This window comes from Camelus dromedarius, chromosome 9, assembly GCF_036321535.1.
Source record: "Camelus dromedarius isolate mCamDro1 chromosome 9, mCamDro1.pat, whole genome shotgun sequence".
In the NCBI taxonomy this organism is placed as follows: Eukaryota; Metazoa; Chordata; class Mammalia; order Artiodactyla; family Camelidae; genus Camelus; species Camelus dromedarius.
The window spans coordinates 66,226,756-66,239,200 of NC_087444.1; the positions used below are offsets into that span (position 1 = coordinate 66,226,756).

General features: G+C 36.2%; 1 protein-coding gene across 5 annotated transcripts in view; it reads right to left on the minus strand.

The window, feature by feature from the left end:
• Positions 1-210: 210 nt before the first annotated feature.
• The window catches only part of LOC105101197 (zinc finger protein 14 homolog), a 97,170-nt gene continuing 84,935 nt past the window's right edge, over positions 211-12,445 (minus strand). For 4 of the 5 annotated variants that reach the window (XM_064489616.1, XM_064489615.1, XM_064489614.1 and 1 more), the window contains one exon: positions 211-4,235. In XM_064489616.1, coding sequence (XP_064345686.1) covers positions 2,869-4,235 — 1,367 coding nt within the window. In that variant the 3' untranslated portion in view covers positions 211-2,868. The remainder of the gene's footprint in view (positions 4,236-12,445) is intronic. The other variant, XM_010994295.3, reaches the window with a different exon arrangement.

The window sequence follows — 12,445 nt, forward strand, 5'->3', positions numbered from 1 at the left end:
TTCTTGAAATAAATGCTTATTCATTTCTTTAACATATTTGTCTGTGTGACATGCCCAGCACTGACTGCTGTGGATGAGTGAAGAAGATGAAGACTGAGCCCAAAGTTTCCTTAGTGCATTCAGGGGTATGAGTTTCTCACTGAATAGAATTTTAATGACTTCCGCAGGCATCACATTAACAGTCATTTCTTAAATAGTGTATAGCATCAGTTCTGATTTTAAATATTTTATTATTGAAACTTTCAAACACATTTTAAAAAGTAGAAATATTAAGGACAACGAACCCCCATAAACCACTCTATTTCAGTAATTATCAGCATTTTGCCAATCTACTTTCTAGCTCTCTTTGTCAATTCTATTGCTTTTGCTGGAGTACTTTAACGCAAATCTAAATATCTTATCTTTTCCTATATATGGAAGCACGTATCTCTTAACATGTAGCATCTTTTATTTCTTAATAACCACACTGATATCATCATTCCTAACAAAACTAATATTTCTAAATATCACCTAATACTCAGGGCATGCCCACATTTCTCCCAGTCTCCAAGATGTCTTTTTACATTTTGTTCAGTCTGGGTCCAAGTAATGCCCACCTACTGAATTTAGGTGATATGTCTCTCAAGTCTCTTTTAATCTGTTGACAGTGTCCTTCTTGTCTTTTTGTCTTTTTCATGCCACTCATTAGTTGAAGAAATCAGGTCGTTTGTTTTGCAGAATTTTACATGTTCTGGATCTGCCTGGCTGCTTCCTTGTGGTACCACTTGCTTTGTTCAACTATTCCCCAAATTCTTGGATTAAAATTTTTTTAAAGGTTTGACTCCTTCAGTTCATTATTGTGGCAATAGGGCTTCACAGGTGATGGTGTGTACTTCCCGCTGCATTGTATCAGAAGACGCGTATTGTCTAACAAGTCCCACTTTTATAGGGGATAAAACTGATCAGAGGGCTCAGCCGTGGTCAGCTTGGTAAGTCCAATATAAAGTTCTCACTATAAACTCTTTCACCAAATCGTTTTAATATCCATTGAACATCATTTGCTGGACTCATTATTCCACTAGGAACTAGAAAATGATGAAAATGGTGAGTTGTTTCTAAGTCTATCACTTTTTCTGTATTTACTGGTGAGATTCTTTAAATTTAAAATTTTTTTTTTAATTTGATGTGCTTTGGGTGACCCTGAAACTTGGTTCACATAAAAGCAAAATAAATACTTATTTTCCCCTTTATTTATTGGTTTTCAGAATGATGAGCTGCTGCCCATGCATCTTCCATGGCTGACCGAACTGTGCAGCCATAAGCAAGTAAACTAACAAACTACAACTGGGGTCATGACAAAAGACCCAATTCTCTGTGGTGGACAGTGGGGCAATCTGAGCGACAAAAACTATACTGGCTGTAATGGAATGTTTCTTTCTTTTAAAAAGAGTTTTACACACACACACACACACACACACACACACACAAAATATTCAACTCCCAAGTGGTTAGTTTCCTTTTTGCCATCTTTTTGATAGTTTCTAATTAATCTTGATGGTTGTCAGACAACAGGGATTACAAAACGTTAGCTCTTTGGAATTTATTATGGGAAAATAATTTCATGTTTCTCTGATTCTCCAACAGTTGAACTCTTAACAATCTCATCTTTATGAAATTCATAAGGTTTCTTTTCAGCGTGAAATTTCTGATGCAGCTCAAGTGATGAGTAACTTCTCACACTCAAGTCTAGGAAGTCATTTAACATCCTAGACTTTATCCAGAATAAATTATCTTAAGTTTAGTAAGTGCCGAGCAGTGACAGGAGGCATTTCTACGTTGATTACTTCTACAGGATATTCCTTTCATATGAATTCACTAATACTAATGATGTTAATAACAATTATAGATAATATTTACAGAAAACATGCTATGTGGCTATTTTTCCGAGTATCAACTACTCAATCCTCACAACAATTCTATTACACAAAGTAGCAGGCTGACTGTGAGCTGGCCCCAATGGTCCCTCTCTCCTGGTATTCATACTCATGGGCAAGCCTGTTCCCTGGGGTGTAGGGCAGCCTAGTTCCTTGCTTCTCGCCAACAGAAGACAGCAAAGGCAATGAAATGTCATTTTAGTGATCATATCACACAAGATGATAACTTCCATGATGCTGGCAGACTCTTACCGCTTTCTTGCCTTACATACTTTGATGAAGTAAGCAGCTGGGTTGAAGAGGCCCTTGTGGCAAGGAACTGAGATCAGCCTTTAGCCAACAGCCAGCTGGAAACTGAAGAATTCAGTGCAAGAGCCCTCAAGGAAATGAATTCGGCCAACAACCACGTGAGGTTGGAAGTGGATCCCTTCCCTACTTGAGCCATCAGATGAGATTCAGCCCTGGCTGAAACCTTGATTTTAACCTTGTGAGAGACCCTAGAGCAGGAGACCCAACTAAGTTATGCCTAGACTCCTGACCCATAGAAATTGAAAAAATAAATGTGCATTAATTTAGGCTACTAAGTTTGTGGTAATTTACTACACAGCAATAAATAACTAATATACATAGCTACTACTATCACCATTTTACAAGTGAGCAAAATGAGGCACAGAAATTTAAGTACCTTGTCCAATAACACACCAATAATAAAGTAGCAAAATGGCGATAATGATAGGTAAGGCTAAAGATTTTCCTGAATTCATTATATTATTTTCTCATATAAGTTTGCTGAAGATAAATAATGTTTAAATGGTGGTAGAAGGTTTTAAATCAACAATTTCTTTCCTGTAATATAAAGTTTCCTTATGCTTAGTTGTGACCATGAAACAAATTTTTTCAAAAATGAATTTTCTGATGTTTTGTAACATAATGTGCCCTTGAACATGTTCCTGTATTAAATCCCATTATGAATTTTCTGATGTTGAGTAAGGTGTGAATGTTGTCGAAAGGCCTTCTTACATTCCTTACATTTGTAGGGTTTCTCACCAGTATGAATTCTCTGGTGTTGAGTTAGAAATGAATAAAGTCTAAAAGCCTTCCCACATTCCTTACATTCATAAGGTTTCTCACCAGTGTGAATACTTTGATGTTGAGTGAGCTGGGAGAGCAGTCTGAACGGTTTTCTGCATTCCTTACATTCATAGGGTTTCTCACCAGTGTGAATGCTCTGATGTTGAGTAAGTTGTGAGAGCAGTCTGAAGGCCTTCCCACACTCTTCACATTCATAAGGTCTCTCACCAATGTGAATGCTCTGATGTGAAATAAGTTGTGAGTAACTACTAAAGGTCTTCCAACATTCCATACATTCATAGGGTTTCTCACGGGTATGAATTCTCTGATGGCGAACAAGTTGTTGCCTTAGTCTAAAAGTCTTCCCACATTCCTTACATTCATAGGGTTTCTCACCAGTATGAATACTCTGATGGACAGTAAGCTGCTGGCATATTCTAAAAGCCTTTCCACACTCCTTACATTCATAGGGTTTCTCACCAAAATGAATCTTCTGATGTATTCTAAGGTCTGGACCACAAACGAAGGCCTTCCCACATTCCTTACATTCGTAGAGCTTCTCAGAAGTATGAAGTCTCTGATGTCGAGTAAGGTGTGTACACTGTCTAAAGGTCTTCCCACACGCCTTGCACTCATAGGGCTTCTCGCCAGTGTGAATTCTCTGGTGCCGGGCGAGTTGCTGATGTACTCGAAAGGCCTTGCCGCACTCCTTACATTCATACGGCTTTTCCCCAGTATGAAGTCTCTGATGTTGAGTAAGTTCTTGGAGGACTGTAAAGGCCTTCCCACACTCCTTACATTCATAGGGTTTCTCACCAGTGTGAAGTTTGTGATGTCTAATAAGGTGCGCACGCTGTCTAAAGGCCTGCCCACACTCCTTACATTTATAAGGCTTCTCACCAGTATGAATTCTCAGGTGTTGGCTAAGTGTTGAGCGACGAATAAACGTCTTCCTGCATTCCTTACATTCATATAACTTTTCTCCATTATGAACTCTCTGATATTCGGCAAGAAGATTATGCCTTTTGTAAGTAGCGATTTTTTCAGAACCAATTTTCACTTGCCCAAAATAGCCCTCCTGTGGTTCCTTCGGCCCCTCCATCTTGCTTTTGCATTCCCAATCATTTCTAAAAATGGAGTCCTGAAGGCTACAGCTTTTAATTCTTTCTATTAGCTCCCACTGGAATGAGCATATTTCATAAATGTCCTTTTCTGGAGATAAAATACTGGTCCTGTATCTGGATTCCAAATCTGAAAGAAAGCAAGAAAGCAAAGACATGCTGTTTTCCTGTTCCAGAAGAAAACTTCTACACAGAAATAAAAAGCACCTAAAAAATGCCTACTACCAGTGAATGGACTAGACAGCTCTAGAAGACAGGCATTTCTGTTACAATAACACATATGTGCACCTAAAGAAAACCTATCCTCTGCAAAATTACACACTGACAATTAGAGTTTATGAGGAAAATAGGGCTGGAGAAGACCACTCAAACCTATGCAGCTTTACCGGTAGAGCACTAACAAATATATTCATTGATATCTCATGAGATAACCAAAAGGCAGCCCAGCATCGCTGAAGGTTGCTTCATGGGTATTAAGATGTACCAAAAATAAAGTGGAAACGCTGGATTTCAGGTGCTGAGCCATTGTATGTGAAAATTAAGTCCTGAGCCAGTGAGGTTACCATTAAGGTGGGAAGAGGATGAAGTGTACTCTGTCAACAGCTAGCAGCCTTGCAAGGCTGATGGTATGTGTGTCTGGGGAGGGAGCCCTGGATGAAAGCATTTAGGATTAATTTTCTTAATATATCAGTGAAAGGGCTCTTAATGATACAGCATCAAACAAGGCTCTTCCCTGTCCTGCTGAATGTGATCAATACATTTCTACTATTCTGGCACCATTCAACTAGAAAAATTACCTGTGAAATAGCTAAGTTCCACATTATATTGATATCATTTCTGATTTCATATCATTATTAAGCTTATGTGTATTATGGACTATTAACTTTATTATGGAACAGACTGTATTCTCATGCACTTCAAAAAAAGGGCAAAGGGAACACAGAGAATAACGAGCCCAGGAATGGAGGTGAGGCTGGTGATTAGGGAAGCAAGTTAAATCAGTGGAGGTTTAAGCGTGGATAAGAATCACCTGAAGATCTGTTAAAACTATACAGAGGTATGTTTACCTGGCTGAAACAGAATCTACAGGCCTAGGTCCCGGGCGTATTTCTGTTTTGTTCTTATTTATATTCGACAATAAATGACCCTACTGTTGTTAAGTGTTTTCTGCTGATTATTTAAATGTTTTCGATGATTTCTTTTTACAATTAGAATAAAATATAAATACCAGAGCATGGATAATAAGGGTTCTGCTTATCAAATCCTTTCCTACTTTCTCTTGTTCATGCCATAAAGGCCCATTTTCAGCTCACAAAATGCACTACAACTGTTGCCATTAAATGGGACTGTTCACAGGCTGCTCCTACTTTAAGAAATCCTCTGACTTGGCATGGTTCGCTTCTCTCCATCCTCTGGACTCAAGTCAAAAGTCACATCTTCAGAAAAGCTATTCTTGCCGATCCCACTTAAGTCTATGCACCTTATGCTCTGTCCCAGCAACCTGTTGCTTTTCTTTATAACACTTTCCCCAATTTTGGAATAACATTTGCATTAATTTTCTCATTGATTTATTAATAACATATTAATTAATTAATGTTAGTTTCTTACCCCTAAGTTTTCCCCGTGGCATAAACAATTCTAAGTTTACTTACTATCGAATAACAAACCTCAAATACACAATAGTTTATTTTTTTTTTCAACTGAAATGGTTAATTAAAATAGAAACTGTCTGATGACACTAATGGACAACCAAAGCAGCCAGGACTCCTGGGGCCAAGGTCCTAGAGAGAAAGCAAACATGAATTAAGCCAACACTCCAGATGGAATTTCCTGAGGTATTTGCCAACTATTCAACTGAGCATCAATCATGGTCAAGAAAGTAACTTCTAAAAGGCTAACAGTCCAAGTAAAGATTCTGGCAGTCTCAAAGCACAGGGGAGAAAGACACCGGAGTTCAGAATCCCCCTAAAGAGAAAGGTCCTCATAATCATCCCAGACTTTCAGCTGAGACCCCAGAAGGGCTGCAAACAAGCAGTAAACAGACTGTTCTTGAATAGAGGAAGTTGATCAGCCTATACTCTGTATGCCTACCAGAGGTAAATCATCTCTGAAGAAAGACAATATATGATTCAGAAACAGTATTATTCAGAGCCTCTAAAATTTTTCAAACATCATGTCTAGAATCCAACTGTAAATAATCAGGTATAAACAACTGGAGAAAAAAATGACTAAAAAACCAAGAGGTAAAATGGACAATAGAAACAGACCCAAGCTAGTCCAAAACATTGATTAATATTCCAAGAAAACAGATACAAGATGTAGAATTTAACCAGAAGTGGAATTCATTAAAAATATTCAAACAGAATTCTTATAACTGAAAAATACAAGAACTAAAATTAAAAACTTTAATAGAATATTAGACATAGTAGATAACTGAACTGGGAAATGGGTTTAGAGATGATATCAAGGATGAAGCACAAGATTAAAAATAAATAAGAGAAGAAGAAAAAACAGAAAAAAAAACCCAGAAAAGATACACAAGACAATGTAAACATGTCTAACATATGTGTAACTCAAGTCCCAGAAAAGAGAAGAGCAAAAATGAAAAAGAAACAATATTACTGATAAGACATCAAATCTAATTTTTTTATTTCAAAACTTCAAGAAGAATATATACATTACAACATAAAACTATACACCACAATAAATCTGTGAACCAAATAAAACAGAAAATTCCAAAAGCAGTTATGGGGAAAAGGATGCCTCCAAGACAATACCTCCAACAAGTTACAACATGACTGACAAGCTGCTACTCAATGAAAATGGCAGAAACCAGAAGCCAAGAGGACATCTACTAAGAAAGTAACTGCCAATCCAAAATTTCATACCCCAAAACAACAATAAAATTCTCTACCCTTTAAAAATGAAGACAAAATAAAGATATTTTCAAATAAAACCTAAAAAGAATTCATTGCCAGCAGGTACAATAAAAGAAATACTAAATAAAGTACTGTACAGCACAGGGAACTATATTCAATATCTTGTAGTAACTTATGGTGAAAAAGAATATGAAAATGAATATATGTATGTTCATGTATTACTTATGTATAATGCTGTACACCAGAAATTGACACAACATTGTAAACTGACTATACTTCAATAAAAATACATATACAATAAAATGAAAACAAAAAACAAAAATACAAACAAACAGGAAAACACTAAAGGAAGTTCTCCAGGGACAGAGAAAATGATTCTAGATAAAAACTACAATGCAGGAAAGAATAAGGAGCACTGTAAAAGGTTATGTATATAGGTAAATCTAAGTGAATACTGACAACATAATGTAAATTAATACTCTGTGGGGACATAAACGTAGATAGAATTAAGAAACATGACAACAGGAGGGAGGGTATAGCTCAGTGGTAGAGTGCATACCTAGCATGCACAAGGTCCTGGGCTCAGTCCCCAGTCCCTCCATTAAAAATAATACTAATAATTAAATAAATAAACCTAGCCACCCTAGCAAAAACAAATAAATAAAAAGATGAAAATTTTTAAAAAGATACCTGACAATAACAGTACAAAAAAGTAGAGGGTACATCAAAGGAATTAGAATGTTATTAGCATCTCTACAGTGTTGGGAAAGATACAAAGGAACTAATTTAAGATACAATGCAGTAAGTAAAGAATGCACGTGTGACTCTCTAGGGCAACTATGAAAAATACATGTATAAATGACACACTCAAGAGCAAAAGCTAAGATAAAAATACTTGATTAATCCAAAAAAAAAAGGGAGGAGTGGGAAAAAAGGAGGAAAGAACAGGTTTTACAAACAGAAAAAATTAGGAAGATAGCAGATTCAAATCTAAATATATAAGAAAATTACTTAACTACAGATGGATAAAATACATCAATTAAAAGACAAAGATGCTCCTTATCCACATCAGGAGAAGAAGGCTATGTGAGCAGTCCAATCTGGGTAAAGAGGGCACGTGCCCTCATGGAGGCAGCCCTGTGAAGGCTGTTGGGGAGCTGAAGCGAGATGGGGAGAGTATGCAGACAGAGCAGCAGCCCAGCATGTGCTGGGCAAATCCACCATGACGCTAACACCTACCACCCACCACTACCACTCTAATCAAAACTACTATCATATTCCACTGGGACAAATGAAGTAGCCTCTTAATAGGTCTCCCTACTATTCAGCTTGCCCATATTCAGCCTGTTCTGCACAGAGTGATAATTCTAAGACAAATCAGCTCATGTCATTCCCCTGCTCCAAAATCTCCAATGGCTTTCAATCACACTTAAAAGTCACACACCTTCCCCTATGACACACAAACTTTTACATCATCTAGTCCCTGCCTAACTTTCTGACTTCATCCTGTTATCCTACTTCTCATTTACCTTTTGAATAATCATTCTAATCATTCTGATCTTCTTGCTATTCCTCAAAAACACACAGTTTTTATCCCTCCAACCTAAGGCCTCTGCATTTACTATTCTGTTAGGATTGTTCTTGCTTTAGATATTCATACGGTCCAAGATCATTTTTCATGTCTCCACTCAAATATCACCTCTTCAAAAAGCCCCAGCCATCATATGACAAACCTATCTACACCTGCCACTTTCTATCCCTTGCTCTTCCCCCTTTTCTTAATCAAACTTGTCACTATATAATACTATTTATTCATTTACCTTTTTCCTTAATGTCCTTACTCCTATTAAAATGTAAACAAGACTGCTGGGACCTACCACTCTTGCTCACAATTGTTCCACTGGTGTCTAGCACAGTGCTTGGTTCAGATTGGGAACTCAAGTATTTTCTGAATAAATGAACAAGTATATTTTTAGGCAAGCATACATATATAAACTAATCAAATCATATTAGTGTGTATATATACTATTCAAAATAAAGACAAAAAAGAAACTGGACCCCATGTTGATATTGCTATGGACTGAAATAAGTCCTTCCAAAATTATATATTTAAGCCCAACCGCCAATATGACTGTATTTGGAGACAGTGCTTTTAGGAGGTAACCAAGGATAAATTAAGTAGTATGAGTGGGGTCCTAATTCACAGACTAGTGGATAGGATGGGCTAGGCTGGGCCAGGCTAGGCTAGGACAGAACTGGTGGCCTTAGAGGAGGAAGAGAGAGATCTCTCTCTGTCTCCACCATGTGAGGACAGTGTGACAAGGGGCCATCCACAAGACAGGAAGAGAGCCCTTATCAGGCCCAAAAAGGCTAATCTTAGACTGCTAGCCTCCAGAATTGTGAGAAAGCAAATTCCTGTTGTTTAAGTCACCCAGTCTATAGTATTTTGTTCAGCAGCCTGAGCTGCCTAATACACATTCAGATATAGATGAACTGTAGTCATTGATCAAGAAAACGAGTAGCCCCTCTCTTTGTTCAAATCTTTTACCTATCACCCTCAACAGGACGTTTTAATTTACTTTTTTTGGATATTATCAATCACAGTCTCTTTTTTTTTATTGAAGTATAGTCAGTTTACAATGTTGTATCAATTTCTGGTATACAGTATAATGTTTCAGTCATTCATATACATACATATATTCCTTTTCATATTCTTTTTCATTATAGGTTAATTTACTTTTTATTTTGAAGTAACTGTAGATTCATAGGATGTTGTAAAGAAATGTATAGGAAAGTCTCTTGCACCCTTCACCCAGCCTCTCTCAATGTTAACATCTTACAGACTATAGTGCAATACTTAAACCAAGAACTTACCCTTAGTATAGCTATGCATGCCCTCATGTGTGTATGTGTATAGTTCTGTGCAATTTTATCACATGTAAAGCCTTGCATCATCACCACCACAATCAAGATACTCAACTATACCAGAACCACAAGACTCCCCTGAGTTACTCCCTTATAGCCCCAACGATCTCCTCCCTCACTACATTCCTAACCCTTGGCAACCACTAATCCATTTTCCATTTCTGTAACTTTAATGTTTCATACATATTAGATAACTGGAGTCATACAGTTAATAAACTTTTGTGACTGGTTTTTCTCACTCGGCATAATCTCCTTGAGGTTCCCCCAAGTTGCTGTGTGTATTAATTAACGCATTCCTTTTTTGTTGCTGAGTATTATTCCACGGTATGGATGTACCTTTTACTCTTATTTAATTGGGCTGTTTATCATTATAGTGGTTGTAGTGTACAGACTGGATGCTAGCCCTTTATTTTACTACTATTTTCTCTCAGTCTGTGACTTACTACTCATTTTTTATTGGTATATCTTGATGAAAGTTTTAAATTTTGATAAATTATGATTTATCAGTTTTTAATTTTTACAGTTATTGCTGTCACCTAAGAAACCTTTCCTTACTACCAAGTCACTCCTGTTTTCCTCTAAAAGCCTTATATTTAGTTTTTATATTTTTACATATAAAATATTTAGTTTAAAATTTTTTATTTTTTATATTTAGCTTTTATATTTGGATTTTTACATTTTTTTAATGTTTAGTTTTCATATTTAAGCCTAAAATCCATCTCAAATTAATTCTGGTATGAAGTAGAGGTTGAGATTTTTTTCCAGTTAATCCAGCACCATTTGTTGAAAAGACTTTCCTTTCCCCACTGGAATGCTTTGGTGCCTCTGTCAATAAATAAACGACCCTTTAAGCGCATGTGAGGTCTATATCCAGGGTCTCTGTTCTGTATGCTGACCCTTAGCAAATATCACAATGTCTTGATTACTACAGTTTTATAACATTATCTTGAAATATCTTGAAGTCATGTAGTCTAAGTTCTACAATATGACCTTTCTTTTTCAAGATTATTTTAGACATGCTAAGTCCATCACTTTTCCATATAAATTTTAGAATCAGCTTATTAATGTTTAAAAAAAAAAGGCTCCTAGGATTATGACTGGAATTGTGCTGAATCTACACGATTGACATTTTTACAGTACTGTGTCCCCAGCCCAACAATGGTATCTCTCCATTTATTCAGGTCTTTTTCAATTTCTCTTAGCAATGTTCCATGGTTTTTATAATTGAGGTTTTGCACACTTTGTCAAATTTATTCCTCAGTATTTTGTTTTCTACACTATTGTAAATTGATTTAATTTACTTTAATTTTTCTTAATTAACTTTACTTTTCCAATTTTTTTCACTCTTAGTATACAAAAACACAGTTGATTTTTGTAGCTTAACCTTGTATCCTGTGATCTTACTGTGACCTTCACTTACTACGTTGAGGAGCTGTTGTTTTGATTCCTTAGGATTTTCTAAGTATACTATTATACCATCTCCAAATAGTTTTACTTCTTCCATTTTGAGCTTTATATAAAGTCTCTACTTTCTTTTTCTTGCCTTATTGCAATGGTAGACCTTCAGTACAATGTTAAATAGACATGGGGAGATTGGGCATCCTTGCCTTGTTCATAATCTTAGAGGGAAGCTCTTCAATCAAGTATGATTAAGTTTATGATGTAGGTTAAGGTGCTTTTTATCAGGTTAAGGAAGTTCCCTTCAATTTCTAGTTTTCTGAGAATTTGTATCATGAGTGGACACTGAATTCAGTCATATGCTATTTTTATATCTATGGCGATGATCACATAGTTTCTCACATTTCTGTTAAATGGTGAATTACACTGATTAATTTTTGAATGTTAAACTAAGCTTGATTTCCTCAGATAAACCCTACTTGGTCATCATTTTTATATATTGCTGGATTTGATTTGCTGATATTTTGTTAAGACTTCTATATTAGGGGGTGGGTATAGCTCAGTGGTAGTGCATGCTTAGCATGCACGAGGTCCTGGGTTCAATCCCCAGTACCTCCATTAAAATTTTTTTTTAATTAAAAAAAAAAAGAATTTTATATCAATGTTCATGAAGGAATAAGTCTATAATTTTTTCCCCCTTTGGTAATCTCTTTGTGAGGCCATAGTATATGAGTTGTGCTAGTCTCATAAAATTAGTTGGGAGGAGTTCTTTCCTTTTCTGAAGGAATCTGTGTAATACTGCTGCTATTTCTTCCTTAAATATGTAAGAGTTCACCAGGGAAACCGTCCAGCCCTGGAGTTTTCTTTGTGAAAATACTCTTGATAATAAACTCAATTAACTTGAATAGATATGAGGTTATTCATATTTTCTTTTGTGTCAGTTCTGGTTTCAAGAAATTTTTCCATTTCATTTAAGTTGTCACATTTATTGGCATGAAGTTATTCGTGGTATTCTCTTATTATTCTTTCAGTGGCTATAACATGTGAAGTGAAAACCTCTCTTTCATTCCTGGTATTGGTAGTTTATGTTGTCTCTCATTTTTTCTTGATTAGTCAAGCTGGTGTTCACCAGTTTTGC